General features: G+C 44.2%; 1 protein-coding gene across 1 annotated transcript in view; it reads left to right on the top strand.

The window, feature by feature from the left end:
- Window positions 1-22,306, top strand: part of LOC132399674 (tumor necrosis factor receptor superfamily member 5-like) — an 86,958-nt gene that overhangs the window by 44,762 nt on the left and 19,890 nt on the right. The window contains exons 3-4 of the mRNA XM_059980321.1: window positions 7,134-7,259; window positions 15,750-15,893. Coding sequence (XP_059836304.1) covers window positions 7,134-7,259; window positions 15,750-15,893 — 270 coding nt within the window. The remainder of the gene's footprint in view (window positions 1-7,133; window positions 7,260-15,749; window positions 15,894-22,306) is intronic.

Genomic DNA, 22,306 nt, shown 5'->3' with positions numbered 1-22,306 from the left:
GTGATGTCAAAAGCAAATACACATTGATGTTTCATCTCAGTATAGGGAATTGTGTTGCTTAAAAATGAAGCACATTTTGAATTTGAGGATGCTTTGCAAAGCGCTGATGTGGTGCTGGGTGACATAAGTGGATTCAGAAACACATTGCCATTGTAGGAGTCCCTCTGTCTGCTAAAACTCGTCATGAGGATTACCTACTCCATCAGGGTGTTTGATGCAGTCAAAAAAAGAAGTGACAGTGATGTTTTTGAGTTTAGTGAATTATTCATTGACATCATGATTAAATTTTAGAATAGGAATTGACAAGGTACACAGATACTGAAGCTATGGCATACACTGCACTGGAGAATCCAATGAAGTTCCAAAAGTAAGAGAAAATCTGCAGATGCTGGAGATTCCATCCTGGTGAAGGGTCTCTGCCGGAACCATCGACTTTTTACTCTTTTCCATAGTTCCCTGAGTTCCCTCAGCATTTTGTACGTGTTTAAAGTTTGAAAGGACTGCTTTGTGCACTTTTCTCTGTACTGAATAAAATGAGCATGTTGTCAGTTTGTTGACCCCCTTTGATAATGCATTAATTTTTCTCAAGCTGGAAGCTTCAATGAGAAGGAACGTTCCGAGCCTGCCCAGTTCGTAAGCTGTGTTTCGGCACTTCATTTGCAGAGAAACAACAGATCGATCCTAATAACATGGCTCTGTGTTCACCATCACATGTGACCAGATGGATTTTTGAGGCAATTATTTACCATGTTGAGCTTCCCAGAGATTTCAATTTCTTCAGCCAAAACCTCACCTAAGATTGAAATTAGAGACACGTTAGAAGAATTCCTCTTACCAAAAGTCACTTATCATTTCCTGTCAGAGTTGCCTGATATACAGATACTTATGCGCTTAATGTCACTTTATGTACATACCATCAGTCCATGTATATAAGCTAATCTTATATATTAACAGTTACATGTACATTGGTTTATAGGATTGTTTTTATGTTCATTGTGTTTTTATGTTAACAGTAACAATCATTTTATTTTCCTTTCCACTCATGCACTGAAGGATGGCAACAAGCAATCTTGAATCATTCATCTATAACATGATCCCAAACAGTCACATTTGGCAGTGTTTGGCCCATTTTGCTTTAAGTCTTTCCTACCATGTAACTGGCCAACTGTCTTTAAAGTGCTGTAATTATTGCCACCTCCACCACTTGTTACATATAGCCAGCGCCCTTTGTGTGGAAAAAGTTGCTCCTTGGGCCCCTTTTTTAATTGTTTCCTATTCTCACCTCAAACATACGCCTTCAGTTTTGGACTCCCCTACGCTGCGGAAAAGATTGTGGTTATTCTGTGCTCCTCATTATTTTGGACATCTCTATAAGGTCTCCCCTCAGCCTCTTGAGATAACATCTTGTGAATCCTTTCTGCACAATGCGCTGGTTGGTTAATTGGCTACTTTCCCTTCCTGTACGTTACAGGCAGAAGAATCAACGGAAAGTGAGTGCTCCAGTTAGAGAAATAATAAGTTGCAGGGGCATAGGAAAAGGGAATAGGCTGATGGGATTCTTTTGCATGAACTGGTATGTACCCAAAGGGCCAAATGGCCTGCTATGTTGTACTAAGTAAGTGCAAGTACAGAAATTTCAAGAATTGACTTTTGAGTAAAGTAAACCTTTAGATAAATGGTAAATTGAGTACTCTCAAAGATTGATACAAACAATCAGCCATTATTATGTCAGACTAATTGACTGCTACTTGGTTGTGAGTTCAAATCCCACTCCATATCCTGAACACTGACCGTGCAGTGAAAACTTAAAAGGGCTCGATAGAAGTGTATAATGTTGCAAGAAACATAGATAGAGTGGACGGCCAGCATTTTTTTCCCCCAAGGTGGCAATGGCTTATTCTGGTGTGTCTACATTTGAGACATTGAAGAGACCTATAGGTGGGAACATGGATAAAAAGGAGGTCATATGCTGAGTAGGAGGGAAGGTGAGATTGGTTGTGAAGTAGGTTAAAAGGTTGGCACAACATCGACTGAGGGTCCATACTGTGCTCTATTGTTCTGTGTTAAAGATGAAGAGATTTAAGAGATAAAGAGCTTTATTTGTCAGCAGAACATACAGTGAAATGTGCTATTTGCATCAAATCAAATTAGAGAGGATTGTGCTGTGCAGCCTGCAAGTGCTGCCATACTTCCAGCACAACATAGTATGCCAACAACTCACTAACCCTAATCGTTCGTCTTTGGAATGGGTGAGGAAACCGGAGAACCCAGAGGAACCCACGCAGTCACAGGGAGAGCATATGAATTCCTTACAGACAACTATGGGAATCGAGCCCTCTCTTACAGTTGATGTAGTAAAACAATTATGCTAACTGCTATGCTACCGGCCCACCCCTTGCTGAATTGGGCAAGATGTTAAACTGAGAGATTGTTGTTTAGCTTGCCTGGGTTAGTGGTCCCATGGTACATATCAAAGAGCAGAGTTCCCCATATCCTGACTAATCCAACACTTTAGCAGACTGATGAACTGACGTGATGTTTCTGTCTGATACTGCCACAAGATGTACACCTTTTTGTTTTATATATATGATTATGTGATGCTCCAGGAATTGTTTCTGGCAAAGAAAATGTCTTTATGTAATTGTTAGTTTTTGCCCACATAAATAAGTTTGTAATCAACAGTGTTTTGCAAATTTTGTTCCAAAACGGATCCCAATTTCCACAACATATTTGTAGTATGAGGTACAAGGGTTACTCCGATAGTGAGGGTGTTGGGGTGTTTTGATGGGTGAGAGCCTTGGGGTAAAATGTTGGGATGAGGTGGGTGGGATTGTCGGGGTGTGGTGTTGGGTGGGGGAGTGGGGTGTAGTGTTGGGTGGGATTGTTGGAGTGAGGAAGTTGGGTAAGGTGTTGTTCAAGTATATTGGTGAGACTTTGGTGTGCTCTGTTGGTAGGATCATTGGGGTATCACATTAGGTGAGGGTGTTGTGGGGGCGTTGGGGTGAGGTTTTGAGTATGGGTGTTGAGGTAAGATGTGTAGGAGTTTTTGGGTACTGCATTGGTTGTGGTACCATGTTGGTGGAACCATTGGGGTCGTGTGTTGGGATGTTGTGGTGGGGAGGTGTTGGGATGTTCTGGTTAAAGTGTTTTGAGTGCTGTGTTGGTGGAACCCTTGGGGTCGTGTGTTGGGATGTTCTGGTTAAGGTGTTTTGAGTGCTGTGTTGGTGGAACCATTGGGGTCGTGTGTTGGGATGTTGTGGTGGGGAGGTGTTGGGATGTTCTGGTTAAAGTGTTTTGAGTGCTGTGTTGGTGGAACCATTGGGGTCGTGTGTTGGGATGTTGTGGTGGGGAGGTGTTGGGATGTTCTGGTTAAAGTGTTTTGAGTGCTGTGTTGGTGGAACCATTGGGGTCGTGTGTTGGGATGTTGTGGTGCGGAGGTGTTGGGATGTTCTGGTTAAAGTGTTTTGAGTGCTGTGTTGGTGGAACCATTGGGGTCGTGTGTTGGGATGTTGTGGTGGGGAGGTGTTGGGATGTTCTGGTTAAAGTGTTTTGAGTGCTGTGTTGGTGGAACCCTTGGGGTCGTGTGTTGGGATGTTCTGGTTAAAGTGTTTTGAGTGCTGTGTTGGTGGAACCCTTGGGGTCGTGTGTTGGGATGTTCTGGTTAAAGTGTTTTGAGTGCTGTGTTGGTGGAGCCATTGGGGTCGTGTGTTGGGATGTTGTGGTGGGGAGGTGTTGGGATGTTCTGGTTAAAGTGTTTTGAGTGCTGTGTTGGTGGAACCCTTGGGGTCGTGTGTTGGGATGTTCTGGTTAAAGTGTTTTGAGTGCTGTGTTGGTGGAACCCTTGGGGTCGTGTGTTGGGATGTTCTGGTTAAGGTGTTTTGAGTGCTGTGTTGGTGGAACCATTGGGGTCGTGTGTTGGGATGTTGTGGTGCGGAGGTGTTGGGATGTTCTGGTTAAAGTGTTTTGAGTGCTGTGTTGGTGGAACCATTGGGGTCGTGTGTTGGGATGTTGTGGTGGGGAGGTGTTGGGATGTTCTGGTTAAAGTCTTTTGAGTGCTGTGTTGGTGGAACCCTTGGGGTCGTGTGTTGGGATGTTCTGGTTAAGGTGTTTTGAGTACTGTGTTGGTGGAACCATTGGGGTCGTGTGTTGGGATGTTGTGGTGGGGAGGTGTTGGGATGTTCTGGTTAAAGTGTTTTGAGTGCTGTGTTGGTGGAACTCTTGGGGTTGTGTGTTGGGATGTTCTGGTTAAAGTGTTTTGAGTGCTGTGTTGGTGGAACCATTGGGGTTGTGTGTTGGGATGTTCTGGTTAAAGTGTTTTGAGTGCTGTGTTGGTGGAACCATTGGGGTCGTGTGTTGGGATGTTCTGGTTAAGGTGTTTTGAGTACTGTGTTGGTGGAACCATTGGGGTCGTGTGTTGGGATGTTGTGGTGGGGAGGTGTTGGGATGTTCTGGTTAAAGTGTTTTGAGTGCTGTGTTGGTGGAACTCTTGGGGTTGTGTGTTGGGATGTTCTGGTTAAAGTGTTTTGAGTGCTGTGTTGGAACCATTGGGGTTGTGTGTTGGGATGTTCTGGTTAAAGTGTTTTGAGTGCTGTGTTGGTGGAACCATTGGGGTCGTGTGTTGGGATGTTGTGGTGGGGAGGTGTTGGGATGTTCTGGTTAAAGTGTTTTGAGTGCTGTGTTGGTGGGGGTGTCGTTAATGTTCATTGCAACAGTACGCAGTGGTATATTGGGTAGTCATTTAGCATGTCACAGAGATGGAATTATCCGGAGAAAGGGTGATGTGTGCTCCATGGAGCCAGATCCCATGAGCCCCCAGGAGGGTGATGTCAGCTTTAAGAAGGAATCAGTGTGGAGCTATCTGCAGTTTTAGTTGAGCCCTGGCCTGCCATGGTAACCCTGTCACAGTCATGGTTACCATTTTCCTCTTGACATGGAGATAGGTTGTTACACTCTTCAAACAGTCCCATCACTCCTATCCCTGAACTTGTCTCCCGTTAACCTATTCTCTCTTCACATCCTATCAGATCTGCTACCGTTCACCCTGAACAGTGGCCAGTTAACCAACCAGCCGGATCTGTCCCTGAGAAGTGAGAGGATAATGAAGCCTGGGCATCCTCTCACTCTTCACACAGACAGCACCTGCAATCAGGATCAAACTTGGGTCTCTGGAGCTGTGAGCACTGGTGCTACCTGCCACACCACTGTGCCACTGATATTAAATTGCAGTTCAGTTCCCTAAGGTTGTTATAGCTGGGGGTGGTAGTGGGGATAAGCTCCCACTACTGATTAACTGCTCCTAATGGCGTGCGACTTAAGTAGCCTTTGACAACCAAGCCTTCCTGACAACCTGGCCTTCATGTGTGGTTTAGCTACTAGGCCTGGCGAAACAGTTTCTACTGATAGGAGAGGGGTCAGAGGCAGGTTACTGGCACCTTAAAACCGGTTACTTCGGGCAGGTGAGGCTCGTCAGCCATGGTTGGCAGCTTGTATAGGAGAAGGAAATCTCAAACCTCCGCTGCCTTGCGGCTATACCCACTCATGGGGAAGGTTCACCCTGACCAATGGAGGCCTCGGTCCAGTTGTGAGCCTTTGGTCTGTGTGTCAGTTTACTCCTGCCTGAGCATTGAGGTGAAGGGTTGTGGTCAGAAGCTGTGAGCTCTCGCTTTGCTGCTGACAGCAGGCCCGTGACTGCTGTTCAGTAAGCCTGGACCTCTGGGTCAGTAACGCGGTTGGCTGGCATGCCAGCATAGTCAACCCCTGTGTGTACGGCCTCAATGGCTGGCTGTGAGAGGCAATCACCCACGGCATTATTCTTTCCCTTTGATACGTTATATATTAGTTGTGAACTCGGTCACGTGTTGTTGCCGCCGTGCAGACCTTCTGATATTTTGGCCATCGCGTGCATGAGGGATTTGTGATCACCTAACGCTGTGTGGTGGTGGCCCTCTAGAAGAAAGCAAAAATGGCAGACAGCCAGATAGAGACCGAGAAGCTTCTCTAACACACTGTACTTCCTTTCGGGGGGTGGGTACGTCTACCATTGTGGTTTTGCAGAGCTTGATGTGCCTCGGGTCAGAGCAATTTCCAGAATTTCAGGCAGTCCTGGTACAGCTCCCCTTTAACAGGTTTCAAAGGTCCATTTAATGTTAGAGAAATGTATATGATATACATCCTGAAATTCTTTTCTTTGCAAACATCCAGAAAAACTGAGGAGTGCCCCAAAGAATGAATGACTGTTAAACGTTAGAACCCCACAGCTCCCCCTTACATTTGTAAGCAACAACAAAGACACAGACTTGTAGTGCCCCAAAGACTACTCATTCACCCAGAATTCGACCATACCACAGGCTCGCTCTCTCTCTCTCCCCTTAATAAGGGAGAAAGGGGTGACTCCGTTTCACAGTGAGAGGGGAGATATAACAAATAACTCGCTGATTTACGATATTAGAAGTCCATTGCGTCGCTTTTTTCCAACTCTGTGCCCAAAGATCTTGGGTCTCTGGGCACCCAGCCAGAGATCCTCCGTCTCCCGCAACACACTGATTTCCTGCCAGGACAGTCTGCCCTTCCCCAGAGCCTCGAGATCCCGGAACTCAGAAGGGGAGCTAATCTCATAAGTTGCATCCTTGGCATGTCGAACGACGGCCAGTCATGAAGTCCTGAGAGCGGGTCCCATTCCTGCAAAGAACTGAAGTCAGGGTGTAACTCCAGGTCAGGGTCTTCAAAAAAGCACTGAAAGGGAAACATTGAGATAGTAAAGATGGAAATAGAGCTGTTTCTGAAGATGCAAGCAAAGGAGTCACCGTTAGGTGCCATCGTCTCCTCTTAAGCTACTCCTTCTTCTGAAGGCTGGTTTTAAATTGTGCTGGGTTTCATTCTGATGAATGCAAACAGGTCAACAACCTGGTGTGCACTGGCTGCATGCAGCTGTCAGTGAAAAAGTAGTTTGTGTTGCCCTGAATTGCAGTCAATAGGTGTGGGTTAAAGGGAACCCCTATACTTCATTTTCTGAGATACTCACTTTAGCTTCTGATTCATGCAGCAATATAACCCTTCCCTCACTGTTGTAAGGTTATGAGGCTTCTATGTTCTGATGTAATTTGGGAAGCTCTAAGAAGGGTTTCTTTTTACAGGCTCGTACATGGCAACTGAGTGTGGCTTATCGCAGTACCCCAATTGTCATCCTTGTGAAAATGGCTCCTACCAGCAGCAGTGGAACAAGGACGCTCACTGCAAGAAGCACTCGTCTTGTGATTCTGGCAAGTGTCTTTTACTTTTAATAGTCACATTGTGTTTAATAATAATTTTCCATCCCTGTCATTGGCAAACACGAGGAAATCTGCAGATGCTGGAAGTCCGAGCAGCACACCCACAAAGTGCTGGGGGAACTCAACAGAGTGGGCAGCACTGATGGAAAGGAACAAAGAGTCAACATTTCGGGCCAAGTCTGTTTATCAGGACTGGAAAGAAAAGGGGAAGCAACCCCAATAGGAAGGTGGGGGGAGGGGAGGGAGTACAAGCTAGAAGGTGAGAGGTGAGGGGGAAGGTGGGTGGGGAAGCGGGAATGAAGTGTGAAGTTGGGAGGTGATAGGTGGCAAAGATCAAAGGGCTGGAGAAGAATGAATGAGAGGAGAGTGGACCATGGGAGGAAGGGAAGGAGGGGAGGTATCAGAGGGAGGTATTAGGTGATAGGCAGTTGAGAAGAGAAAGGGTGAGGGGGAGCCAAGAATGGGGAATGGAAGAAGAGAGGAGCAGGAAGGGGGAGAAATTATATGGAGTTAGGGAAATTGATGCGTGCCATCAGGTTGGATGCTACCCAGCGGATATGAGGTGTTGCTCCTCCAACTTGAGAGTGGCCTCATCGTGGCAGTAGACAAGGCCATGGACCAGACCGTCAGAATGGGAATTGGGATTGGAATTAAAATAGCTGGCTGCTGGGAAAATCCTCCATTTTGCTTGACGTAATGTCTGCCTGGCTTTGTCATCCACCTGGTCTGATCGATTGGACTTGCCCTAATGCCCTCTTTGCCTCCATCCTGTGTGTGATGTGCTATGGCTCAGCTGATGGCACCAGTGACTGAGTTATAAAGGTGGTGGGATCACAGACGTTAGCTTGTGATCTAGTCAGTCGCTCCATTACAATGCAGAGGAGGTACGGTGGGGCAACCTTGGCTTAACTGAGAGCGGGTGTTCAAGACCACATCTGTCTTCCTTCTCAAATGGCAGGAAACCGTCTCAGCAGAGGGAAGGAGGTCAGGGGACTGTCCTAGCATTCTGATGAATAATCACTCCTCATTCAACAATGCTGATGTAAATTATGGGGCTTTGCTATATTGAGATTCTGCCATGAGAATCCTGGTTGCTGCATTTTCACTTTAAAGTACTATCTACTGTTTCTGAGTACTTCCCGCAGGTTTACAGTAGTAGTGATTCAATTTATTGACTATAAGGCAATTGGGTATCTCCTGAGATTGTCATATAGTCATACACCCTTCACACCTCGCCTATATCAGTCATCAAATGCCCATCTCTGCTAATCCTATTTACGAGCATTGGTCGATGGTATTGCATGCCTTGGTAATCCATGTGCTTTATATGAAAGGTGCTAAATGAACTAATGTGTTTTTAAGCACTTTTTTTCCAGAATATTTTCAGTGTAACCTTGACCACTTCTTTCACCCTCAGATACTCAATGCATATAACTCGTCATGCTAAAGTTTTAAAGATTTGTCTCATTTTGATTCCCATTTAAATGTTCTTGACATATCACAGAGCAAAGCACAGAAAGTTTTAATAAACATGTTACTTTACCAATCAGTAATGCCTGATATGAGAAAACAAGGTATGGTAAATAAAAAGTGAAATCATTTTGATTTCTGCAGTTTGAATTTGTTGATGTATGCTGAGATTCAATGCTTCGAACCTCGCTCACCCCATGCCATCTACCAATCCTGTTGTGCAAATTACCCATTAGCCTGACTGGAAATGTGATGGATTAGAGTTGTGAGTACTCATTCTACTCTCCGTTTCTGATGTGGGTCAGCAAGGATTTTAGGGAGAGTCTGTTTTCCTAGTACAGGGAATCAATGTGAATATTGAGCAGGGAGTTGGGGTGGGATTAGTATTAACTCTAGCCCGGGCAACACTGGAAGCCATTGTTCAGGCAGTGATAACAGAAAACATGATTTGACAGAAATAACATGAAAGGGAAATCAAATTTATCAAACTTATTGTAGTTTTTTGAAGAGTTAGCTGATAAAAGGGAGCCAGTGGATATCAGTATTTTTGGATTTCTAAAAGACATTAGATAAGGTCCCACTTTAAAAAGTTACTATACAAGATAAGGGCTTGTGGTTTTGAAGGTTATAATTTAGCAAGGATAGACAATTGATTAGCAGGCAGGAGAAAAAGAGGGATAAATGGGTCACCTTTCAGGTTGAGCTGTACCTTGAGAGTGCTGCTGAAGTGAATGCTGGGATCTCAGCAGTTCACAGTCTACAATAAAGAGGTGAAGAGTCTGAGTGTAATGTAGGTGACAATAAAGATATAAGAAGGGAAGGAAGTTGTGGGGAGCTGCAGAAGAGATATAGGTAGGCCAAAACATTGAAGTATAATTTTGGCAAATATGAGGTCATTCTCTTCTGCAGAAAGAACAGAAAAGCAGAGCTTTATTTAAATGGGGTAACCCAGTAACTGTTAATATTCTTTTACACAAAACATCAACAGTTTAAATGCAGGTACATCAAGTAATTAAGTCAGAAAATAAGAGTGCAAAGGGAGTAAAATTAAGCAGGAGGAGGCCATTCAGCCCATTAAGTCTGATATTTATGACACTCAAGGCTGATCAAAGTTGGTATCCTATTGGAGATTTCTCCTCACATTTCTTTATCTCTTCAGCCATAAAGGACAGGATCTAACTCCATCATAAATGTATTAATATACTTGAATAACTTGGCCTCGGCTGCCTTCTGTGGTACAGAATTCCTCAGGTTCTATGAGTGAAGAAAGTTTTCCTCATCTCCGTCCTAATGGGGCTACCCCTTGTCCTTGGGCGGTGACTCCTGATGCTGGTCATTGAATGCCACAGTGGTGCAGCTGGTAGAGCTCAGGGAGTCTTTCTTCAATCGTGACCGCAGGTGCTGTCTGTGTGGAATTTGGCCATTCTCCCTGTGACTCCGGTTTCCTCTACATCCCGCAGACGTGCGCAGAGACGTACCTGCTGCCACCCAGCGCACACATACACCCTGTCGCAATGCTCAGTCGCACCCACTCCACAACCCACAGGCACACTGTCATCCTGCACCGGTCACTTCTCATCTTTTGCTGCTGCTGTTTCACATATTTATACAACGACTTGTCGTATTATAAAAGAGTGAGTAACATTAAACTGTCTTACATAGACATGCACCTTGCACTTTATGACAACCTGTCAATCTCCAGGCCATGCCACTCAGGGACGTGAGCTAATATTATTTTGTGCTGGTGTCTGACTATATCTACTGTGTTTTGCACCTTGGCCCAAGTGGAACAAACTTTTGTTTAGTTGTATACATGTGCATGGTTGAATGACAATAAACTTGAACTTGGTTGGTTAATTGGCCGCTGTAAAATTGGCCTTTGTATTTAGATAGGTAATACAGGTGGGGTGGGGTATGTTAATGGGAACGTAGAGAGAATGCAATGGAATTATGTGGGATTAATGTTAGTGGGTGCCTGATGGTAAACTCAGACTCAATGGGCCAAAGGGCCTAGTTCGATGCTGGATGAGTCGATAACTTACAGAAACATCCCTCTATGTCAAAGAAATTTACTATCACTGATTAGATTTAATCAAGACACAGATCTTGATCTTCGGTTTAATTACATGACCGTGGAGAGCTCACTAAGAGACTCTGCTGAAGCAAGAACAAGCATGGTCTTTTATATCTTAAAATACATGCAGTCCAGTAGTTTTCAGGGATCAAATGATCTTTGATGTTTAGACCTTATTGACAATTAGGCATAGGGTCCCCACATACACAATCAGTTCCCATTAATTTGAAGAAACCAAGCTATTCGTCCTGTAGCCTTGAAGGCTGAAGGAACCTTCCCATTAATTATAAGAAACCAAGCTGTTAATTTTGTAGTCTTGAGGGCTAGGGTTTTCTCCTTACAACATCCGTAAGACCATAAGACCACTGTAAGACATAGGAGAAGAATTAGGCTATTTGGCCCATCGAGTCTGCTCTGCCATTTAATTATGGCTGATCCTTTTTTTCTCCTCTTCACCCCCATTTCCTGGCTTTCTACCCTTAACCGTGTCCAGTCAAGAGCCTATTAATTTCTGCCTTAAGTACACTCAACAACCTGGCCTCCATAGCTGCAGGTGGCAACAAATTTCACAAATTCACCACCCTCTGGCTAAAGAAATTTCTCCGTATCTGTTTTGAATGAACGTCCTGCTATCCTGACGCTGTACCCTCTTGTCCTAGACTCTCCCACCATAGGAAAGATCCTTTCCACATCTACTCTGTCTAGTCCTTTCAATATTCGAAAGGTTTCAATGAGATCCCCCCTCATCCTTCTAAATTCCAGTGAGTACAGACCCAGAGCCATCAAAAGTTCCTTGTATGATAACCCTTTTATTCTGGGAATCATCCAATGCCAGCACATCTCTTCTAAGATGAGGATCCCAAAACTGTACACAGTACTCAAAGTGAGGCCTCACCAGTACCTTATGAAGCCTCAGCATCACCTCCCTGCTGTTATAATCTAGACCTCTTGAAATGAATGCTAAGATTGCATTTGCCTTCCTCACCTCTGTCTCAGCCTTCAAGTTAGGGTGTTCTGCACAAGGACTCCCAAGTCCCTTTGCATCTCAGATTTTTGGATTTTCTCCCCGTTTAGAAAATAGTCCGCACACTTATTTCTGCTACCGAAGTGCATGACTGCATTTACCAACATCGTATTTCATTTGCCACTTTCTTGCCCATTCTCCTAATTTGTCTGTCCTTCTGCATCCTATCTATTTCCTCAACGCTACCTTTGTATCATTTGAAAACTCAGCAATAAAGCCATCTATTTCATCATCTAAATCATTTATAAACAGCATAAAAAATGGTCCTAACACTGACCCCTGCAGAACACCACTAGTCACTGGCAACCAACTAGACAAGGATCCTTTTATTTCCACTCACTGCCTTTTTCCAATCAGCCAATGTTCTAACCATCTTAGTAACTTTCCTATAATATCATGGACTCTTAACTTGGTAAGCAGCCTCATGTGTGACACTTTGTGAAGGGCCTTCTGAAAGTTCAAATATACCACATCCACTGCATCCCCTTTATCTATCCTACTTGTAATTTCCTCAATGAATTCCAACAGGTTTGTCAGGCAAGATTTTCCCTTAAGGAAACCATGCTAACCTTGTACCATCTTGTCCTGTGTCACCAAGTACGCCATCACCTTGTTCTTAACAATTGACTCCAACAACTTCCCAACCACTGAAGTCGTTAATTGGTCTATAATTTCCTTTCTGCTGCCTTCCTCCTTTCTTAAAAAGTGGAGTGACATTTTTAATTTTCTAGTCCTTTGGCACCATGCTAAAGTCCAATGATATTTGAAAGATCACTTCTAATGCCACCACAATTCTGCCACTACCTTAGTACCCTAGGGTGTTGTTCATCTGATCCGGGTGGCTTATGTTCTTTTAGGTCTTTCAGTACCTTCTCATAAGCAACATCTGTGCTCATCAGTTCTTCATTTCTAACAGGACTTACTGCTTAGTGCAAGTAAACAGACAGACCTCATCTGCTTCTTACCTGGCTATCCTCATGATTTTGTTAACCCTTAAGTCTCATGCTTAATTTTCTTCCACATTCTGCAGTCTCCTTCCTGCATCTTATCAATCCAGTGTGTTTCAATGAGGTCCCCTCTTGTTCTTCTAAAATCTAGTGAATATGGGCCCAGTTGTTCCAATTTCCCTTCATTCTGTCATCCTAGGATCAGTCAAGTGAATCCTCAATACACTCCCTCCATAGCAAGAATATCCTTCCTCAGCTAAACAGACTAAAGCTGCACAATGTACTCAAGGAGTGGTCTTACAATTGCAGTGAGACATCTCTGCTCCTTTGTTCAAATGCTCTCTCCTGCATGTACCATTTGCCTTGTTAATTGCCCACTGCACAAGTATGCTCACTTTCAGTGATTTGGTGCACAAGAACACCCAGCTCGTGCTGTTTATCTTCATCGGACAATCCACGCCAAGGGTGTGTGAAAAGAGCTACTTTTTAATCACTGTGGAGTTTTGCGGTAGGCTTCTGGGTTGAGGAGCAACCGATCAGCAAGTGACAGTGTTAGAAGAGCTACCTTTCAGTCAGGTTGCTCTCAAGATTTAAAAAGATTTAAAAAGCAGAGCTTAATATCCAAGGATGCACATTGTATTGAAAGAATAGGCAGGAAGGGATGGCGTGGCTCGGTAGGTAAAAAATTAAATTAGCTCACTAGAAAGAGGTATTGAATCATTGTGGATGGAACTAGGGAACTGCAAGGGTGAAAGGACCCGGATGGGAGCTACATACAAACCCACAAATGGTATGTAGTAGGCCTCTGTTAGACTCGATAGACCATGGATTTGCACCTTGTGCAAGCCTGGGCAAGGTTTTTTTTATGCCCAAGCTGCAAGTCTCCCCTCTCCAGGCCACCAATGTTGTCCAAGGGAAGGGCATTGGCATGCAGACAGTTTGGCTCCGGTGTCGTCGAAGAGCAATGTGTGGTTAAGTGCCTTGTTCAAGGACACACACGCAGCCTCGGCCAAGGTTTGAACAAGTGACCTTCAGATAACTAGATGAATGCCTTAACCACTTGGCCACATGCCAACACTCTACAAATGGCAGTAAGGATGTGGTCTACAAGATATAACAAGAGAAAGAAAATGCCTGCCAAAAGGACAATGTTATATTAGCCACAGAGGATTTCATTATGTAGGTAGATTGGGAAAATCGGGTTGGTGCAGCTGCTCATTGCTGCCTTCTCTACTGCAATAGGGCTGTGCCACTAATCCTGACTTGCCAGTGATACTGAGATCAATTGAAAGGTATTTTGTGATGTATAAGTGCAAATTCAAACAGAGCGTTTTGTGCTGAGTTAGAGCGAGAAGGGTTATTGTGAAGTTCAGGGGCGAGATGTCAGAGATGGGCATGAGAAAGCTTTGGAAGTCAATGCAGGCTGTTGCAGGAGGGTCAGTGTTAAGTGTGAGGGGTGGGTGTCCTTTGGATATGCCGTGGGGTTAGGGTGAATTGCGGGTTGGCTGGTGGGGGTAGAGGGAGTTTACAGGCTTGGGTGTGGGGGATCAGTTCCCTGATACCTGCTCCTAGGTATGTGCTGCCAGGTACACCTTCTGGTACAGATTTTCAGACGCCTGGGCTGTTTGAGTAGGTAAGATCTGTGTATTACAAGTGTGGAACTAAGCAGGCATAGGGTGTGTGATTGGGGCTTGATTCATTAGGCTGATGTTGCTAGTACAGTATTAGACCTCCCTCGTTTTCACCAGCCGGAAATGTTCAGAAATGGTTACATTGGTCTAAAGTTCTGCCCAGATTAATTAAGAGATTCCTGACAAAATTATAACGCCAGCCCACTAATTACTGTTGGACTTTCCCTGCCATTTCACTATATCAACAGGGAGGTGTCCTTCTAACTCTGTCCAAATGTGGACTTTTGAATGAGGCATTTTGCATGTGTTGCTTTAACACAATGACAGTGAAGAACGTTTCCCAGCTGTTGCCCAGCTTGGAGCCTGAGCAGTTTTTGCATGCTGTAAAATGGTTCAGGTCAGAGATAAGCTCACTGAACCATGAGCAGCAACTTTGAATTCATGGCTCTTCCCAGAATCAGGTACTTTCCTGAGCTGGTACTCTGTCACCTTTGGGAAATCAATTTGCACAACTTGCTTGATAACCTCACTATTAAACTGAGTTGCTTAGCGAGGGACCGTTGTTTTTATCTCCCACTGTTGTTTGGTCTGTGGGAAATATCAACAAAAGTTAGACCTAGCCAAGTCTGAATAGGCAGGAGCTGCCAAACCACACACAGACCTCTCTGTCCACCATATGTCCTGCTGCATAACCTTGCTATTTATTCTCAGAACAGGCTCTTTGGCCCACGGCATCTTGCTAAGTTAACTTACTGATTGAATAAATTACTCACTGTATGATTGAAGCCAAAATTGCCTTTTTGCTTAAACATAAGAGATTCTACAGAAGCTAGAATTCTTGGTTCTTGATCTCGAGTCCTTATGAAGTATCCCGACCCGAAACGTTGACTGTTTATTGCTCTCCAAAGATGCTGCCTGACCTGCTGAGTTCCACCAGTATTTTGTGTGTCTTGATTTTTGCTTTTAGCTTCCTTCACAGAATCCAGTGGCTTCTTTCCAAGCAGAAAATACCAGGAATATTCGGCAGGTCTGGCAGCATCTGTGGAGAGAGACCAACCAATGTGATTGCCTCCAAACTTCCAAACATCTCTGAGGCAGCTAGGGATGGACAGTATATGTTGGCATTGTCAGTTGATGGCAACATGCAGTGAACAAATAAAAAGAAAAGGAAAATGGATTGATTCTGAGTCCCGTGCAGGCAAAGAGGCCTAGGTATTTTCGAGTAGAGTTGGTAGTTTGAAGGAGCTGTGCCCTAGTGTTTTCATTAGTCTCTGAGATACAGACGCAAGAACATTCTCTGTGATATATTGTCTAACCCAAGTCTCTATTTTTCAGGAGAATTTGAAGTTGTAAAAGCCGGTGACTCAATCAGCGATGTGGTGTGCTTGTGTAAAGAAGGGAAGCACTGTCCTAACAGTGACTGTGAGGTCTGCAGGGATGATGAAGTGTGCCCGCCGGGATCAGGAGTCAAAATCCGAGGTGAGCCTGAACTCTGAGGACAACAGCTGAACCCGTCCCAGAATGATCTCAGAAAGAGCATAAGAATCAAGTTTGTTGTCACTGACATATGTCATGAAATTTGTTTTTTTGTGGTAGTGGTACAGTGTAAGACATAAAAAGTTACTATAAGTTATGATGAAACATAGAATAAATAAATATTGCTAAAGATGAATAGCAAGGTTGCATTCATGGGTTTATTGACCGTTCAGACAGCTTGAATGACCAGGGTAATCTTTGATTTGTTTGGCTATATAGTAGTTCGTATTTTTATACAACATTGAAGGAGCCGACTCTTGGAGCAATCCCATCAAACCCATTCCCCCAATGTAACCTGAAATATCTCGTATTTCCTTTAACTCCACACCTTCCTTCCACCTGCCACTCAACTGTACTCAGTTTGTAGTGACTAGTTAATCCAATGACTGGTGTTTCTTTGGGATGTGGGTGAAAACAAGAGTGCCCAGGGAGGTGGGGTGGTGGTGGAAACTTGTGCAGTCAGATGGAGGATGCAAACGCCACACACAGACACCATTGAAGATCAGGATTGAACCCTGGGCTGGTGGAGCTATGAGGCAGCAGCACTAACTGTTGCAGTACTGCGCCACCCTCCAGTCTGTGGAGGGGAATGGGTTGTTTGCTTCCTGGTTAATGTTGGTACTACATGTGTCACTTTGTCAATCCCAATGTGACGGGGACTGAAGAACTCACATGCCTGCCTTCACTCATTGGATGGGAAATTGGAGAGCTCAGTCCTGACCTTGTGTGCTGTCTGTTTTTGCACATCCTCCTTGTGGTCATGTGAGTTTTTCTGGGATTCTCCTGGTTTCTTCCACATCCCTAAATGTGCTGGTGGAATAGCTGGATGCTGAAATGATCTCATTGGGTAAATGACACAAGGAATTAAATGGGAGTTGATAAGCACATATAGAAAGGGGGAGAGAGAGGAAATAAGTTAGAAAGCTATAGAGAAATAATGAATGGGAAATGATATTGATGGGTTTGTTGGAATAAATAAATAGATTTTATTAGTTAATTAGACTTGTCTGGTGGCACTGAGAGATTCTGTAAAAGGTTACTGAGGGATATTGCTTGTTTACGTATTAGCCAGTGGGATCCAGGGTGAGCACAGGTTAAAATCAACTGGGAATAGTATGAAGGATTGCCTCCCATTGTCCAGCATAATCCACCAATCAATATCTCCGACTTGAAAGTCTTCACCACTACATCCCAAAGGTAATGAGATTTCCAGATGGTTTGTTGCCTCCAGGGTGCCAGGGTCTGGGACATCTTGAATTGAGTCCTCAGCATTTTGAAGTGGGAGTGTGAACAGCCAGGGGTTGGGGTCCATGTAGGTACCAATGACTAATGTAGGAAGAGTGCTGAGGTTCTGCAAAGTGAGTTCAGGGAGTCAGGTGCTAAGTTAAAGGGCAGGACCTCCAAGGTTGTGGCCTTAGGATCGTTACCAATGGCACAGACTGACTAGTGAGGCCTGAAAGAGGAAAATTATACCATTTAACCTATGGCTAAGGAGTTGGTGTAGGAGGAAGGGCATAAGATTTTTGGATCATTGGGCTTTCTTCCAGGGAAGGTGGTACTTGTACAGAAGAGACAGTTTGCGCCTGAACTGGAAGGGACTAATGTCCACGTGGGAAGATTTGCTAGTGCTGTATTGGGGGGGCGGGGGGTGGATGTTTAAACTTGAGTTTCAAGGTGATGGGAACCAAAGTGACATAGTAGAATGCTTGTAGACAAATGTTAAAATATCAAAGTGAGGAATCAAAAGGTTCAGCATGGTACAACTGGTGTCCTGAGCTCTGTATATGTTAATGCAAAAAGTATTGTAGGAAAGGCAGAAGAGCTCAGGGCATGGATCAACACCTGGAATTACCATATTGTAGGTATTTTTGAGACTTGATTGCAGGAGGGGCAGGACTGTCACCTCAGTATTCCGGGGTACCTTTGCTTTAGATGCGACAGAGTGGGAGGGATTAAAGAGGGGTGGCGTTACTATTCAGGGAAAACGTCATGCTGGTGCTCAGTCAGGACAGATTGGAGAACTCGTCTAGGGAGGCGTTACGGGTGGAGCTGAGAAATAAATGTATGACCGTTAATGGGATTATATTACAGACCATCCATAGTTCAGAGGATTTAGAAGAATAAACTTGGAGAGATCTCAAACTGTTGCAAGAAGCATAAGTTTGTTATAGTAGGTGATTTTACTTTCCACGTATTGACTGAGATTCCCACACGATAAAAGGACTAGATGGGAAAGAGTTTGTCAAATGTGTTCAGGAAAGTTTCCTTAATCGGTATGTGGACGTCCCAATGAGAGAGTGATCTGCCATTAGGACAGGGCAGGTGACAGAAGTTTGTGTAGGTGAACACTTTGTATCTACCGATCACAGTACTGAACTACCCTCAAAGTAAATATGCAGATATCTTAAAACCAAAAGGATTGCAAGGGACATAATTGGTCCTCTGGAATATCAGAATGGCAATCTATGTATGTGTGGAGCCAAAAGAACTAGGGGAGATTTTAAATTATTTTTTTGCAACTATATTTACTCAGGAGACAGACTCAACGTCTATAGAACACAGAAATCTACAGCACATTACAGGCTCTTCGGCCCACAATGTTGTGCTAACCATGTAACCTCCTCTAAAAACTGCCTAGAATTTCCCTAGTGCATAGCCTTTATTTTTCTATGTTTCATCTATAGAAGTGGGGCAAAGCATCATCAAATTCATGAAGACGGGGCAACACGAGTGAATCTGCAGATGCTGGAAATAAATAAAATCACACAGTGCTGGCAGAACTCAGCAGGCCAGACAGCATCTATGGGAGGAGGTAGTGACGACGTTTCGGGCCGAAACCCTTCATCAGGAGTGAAGTATCATGGGATGTTCGGGGGGGGGGGTTAAGAAGTGCGGGGAGGGATGAAGTAGAGAGCTGGGAAGTGATAGGCTGGAGGGAACTTCATGAATCCCGTACAGATTATAAAGGAAGAGGTGTTTGTTCTCCTGAGGGAAATTAGAGTGGCTAAATTCTTACGGCCTGACAATGAGATCCCTCAAACCCTGCAGGAGGCAAGTGCAGAAATTACCAGGGTCCTAGCAGAGATATTTAAATCTCCCTTAGTGACTGGTGAGGTACCAACAGATTGGAGGATAGCTAGTGTTGTTCCGCTATTTAAGAAAGCCTTGAAAAGCCAGAAAATTATAGGCCGATGTGCTGGACATCAGTAGTGGGAAAGTTATGGGAAGGTATTCTAAGGGACCATATATATAAGCATTTGGACAGGCGTGAATGGAGTAAAAATAGTGTAGCGTTGTGCGTGGTAGGTCATGTATTACCGAATTTATAGAGTTTTTTGAGGAAGTTGCAAGGAAAGTGGCTGAAAGCAAGGCAGTGGATGTTGTCTACATGGACGTTAGCAAGGAACTTGCCAAGGTCCTGCATGGGAAGTTGGTCAAGAAGGTTCGGTTGCTCAGCATTCAAGAAGAGGTAGTAAATTGGATGAGACATTGGCCTTGCGGGAGAAGACAGAGTGGTAGTAGATGGTTTCCTCTCTGATTGGAAGCCTGTGTCTAGTTGAGTGCTGCAGGGATTGGTGCTGGGTCCTTTGTTGTTTGTCATCTATATCAACAATTGGATGATAATGTGGTGAACTGAATCAGGATGACTCTCAGGTTGGGGTGTAGTGGACAGTGAGGAAGGCTATCATGCCTTGCAAAGGCATCTGGACCAGCTGGAAAAATGGTCTAAAAATGGCAGATGGAATTTAATGTAGACAAATGTGAGGTGTTGCATTTTGGTAGGACCAGTCAGGATAGGTTTTATACAGTGATTGGTAGGGCACTGAGGAGTGTGGTAGGACAAAGGGATCTGGGAACACAGATCTATAATTTGTTGTCACATGGAGATAGGGCTGTAAAGTAAGCTTATGGCACATTGGCCTTCATGTATCAAAGTATTGAGTACAAGAGAAGGGATGTTACGTTGAAATTATGAGACACTAGTGAGACCTAGTTCAGAATATTGTATACAGTTTTGGTCACCTACCTACAGGAAAGATATAAGTAAGGTTGAAAGAGTACAGAGAAAGTTTACAAGGATGTTGCCAGGTCTGGAGGAGCTGAGTTCTAGTGATAGATTAGGACTTTATTCCTTGGATTGTAGAAGATTGAGAGGAGATCTGATAGATGTATACAAAATTATGAGGGGTATAGATAGGGTAAATGCAAACAAGCTTTCTCCACTGAGGTTGGGTGGGCTTATACAACCAGAGGTCACAGGTTAAAGTTGAAAGGTAAAAAGTTCAAAGGGAACATGATGAATAACTTCTTCGCTCAGAAGGTTGTGAGGTTGTGGAACAAGCTGCCAGCATAAGTGGTGTGTGCGAGCTCCATTTCAAAATTTAAGAAAAGTTTTGGTAGGTACAATGATGGTAGGGGTTTGGAAGGCTATGGTCCTGGTGCAGGTGAATGGGAGTAGGCAGTTTGGCATGGACTAAATGGGCTGAATGGCCAGGACTCTCTGACTCCATAAAAATCATGAGACTGCTGAGGCTAGAATCTGGAGCAAGCAATAATCTGCTGGAGAAACTCAGTGGGTCAGACAAGGTCCATGGCGGCAAAGGGATGTTTGACATTTCAGGCCAGCACACTGCATCAGGGTTGAGAGCATAGAGGGAAGGAAGCCCCTTGGACAGAAGGCTATAAGATAAGGCTGGAAGGTGATCCATGGAATCTGATGAGGTGGTGGTGATGGACAGTTAAATCCAGTTGGGGGACAAGGAGTGTTAACAGGTGATAGGTGAGAACATGAGGGAAAAAAATTAGAGACTGTTAGGTTGATGGTTCCAAGTAGGGGAGGAAAGGGAAAGCAGGTGGAGACAGAGGCTGGTAGATAACAGATAGAGGCAGATAAGAGAGGGATGGTGGGTGGGTGGAAACAGAGGAGGGCCAAGGGGTTAATTGGTGATAGGTTGGAACATTAGTAAAGGAAAACGGGAATTTAGGGTTGAGGGAATCAGATGGGGGAGGGGACCAAGAGCAGGAAGAGACAGAGGCTGGTAGGTGACAGGTGACACCAGATAAGAGAGGGATGGTGGGCAGATGGAGCCAGGTAGTGGAGGGGTTGTGAAAGGGAGAGGAAACCTGGTAGGTAGGGTTGTAGGTGATGGGCAGATAGAACCCAGTGATGAGTGAAGGTAATGACGGAGGGAGGGGATGATAAGGTGCACAGAGGGAGAGAGATCCTGGGTGGACTGGTGAGAGGAACGTGGGGGAGTGGGTTACTTGAAAACTGGGAATTTGGTATTATTGTTTGGGTTGTCAACTACTCATATCAGAATCAGTATCAGGTTTAATGTCACCAGTATTTCTCATGAATTTTGTTAACTTTGAGGCAGGAGTACAACACAATACATAACAATAGAGAAAATCTGTGTGAATATGTATGTATTTTTTCACAGTTTTTTTCTCTATGTATTTAAAATATATATTCAAGAATATATTTGTGTTAAAAAAGTAATGAAAAAAGAAATAAAAAGTAGTGAGGTAGTGTTTAATGTCCATTTAAAAATCGGATGGCAGGGGAGGAGAATCTGTTCCTAAGCTGTTGAGTGTGTGTCTTCAGGCTTCTGCATCTCCTTCCTGATGGTAGCAATGTGAAGAGGACATGTCCTTGGTAGCTCCTTACTGATGGACGCTGCCTTTATGAGGCATCGCTCCTTATCCATGGATACTACGGATGCTAGTGCCCATGATGGAGCTGACTAAGTTTACAACTCCCTGCAGCTTACTTTGATCCTGAGCAGTGGATCCACCCTCCCATACCAGATTGCCATGCAGCCAGTTAGAATCTGTAGAAACTTGTGAGTGTTTTTGGTGACGTTCCAAATCTCCTCAAGCTCTGAATGGAATGTAGCCACTGCCTTGTCTTCTTTGTAGCTGCATCGATATGCTGGATCTAAGTTAGGTCCTCAGAGATATTGATGCACAGGAACTTGAAATTGTTCACTCTCCCTCTTCTGATTACTGTATGAGGACTGAATTCTGTTTCCTTGTCTTACCCTTTTTGAAGTCTACAATCATTTCTTTGGTCTTACAGACATAGAGTGCAAGGTTGTTGCTGTGACACCACTCAACTTACCTGTATATTTTGCTCGAGTAAGCCCTCTTGTTACCATCTGGAATTCTACCAGCAATGGTTGTATCGTAAGCAAATTTATAGATGGCATTTGACCTATGCCTAGCCACACAATCATGGGTGTAGAGAGAGTAGAGCAGTGGGCTATAAGCACACATCTCTGTGGTGTGCCGGAGTTGATTGTCAGTAAGGTGGAGATGTTATTTCCAATCTGCACAGATCGTGCTCTTCCGGTTAG

This window comes from Hypanus sabinus, chromosome 9 (assembly GCF_030144855.1).
Source record: "Hypanus sabinus isolate sHypSab1 chromosome 9, sHypSab1.hap1, whole genome shotgun sequence".
Classification (NCBI taxonomy): Eukaryota; Metazoa; Chordata; class Chondrichthyes; order Myliobatiformes; family Dasyatidae; genus Hypanus; species Hypanus sabinus.
The sequence above is the reverse complement of the archived record's forward strand: the minus strand, read 5'-3'. Positions and strand labels throughout refer to the sequence as shown.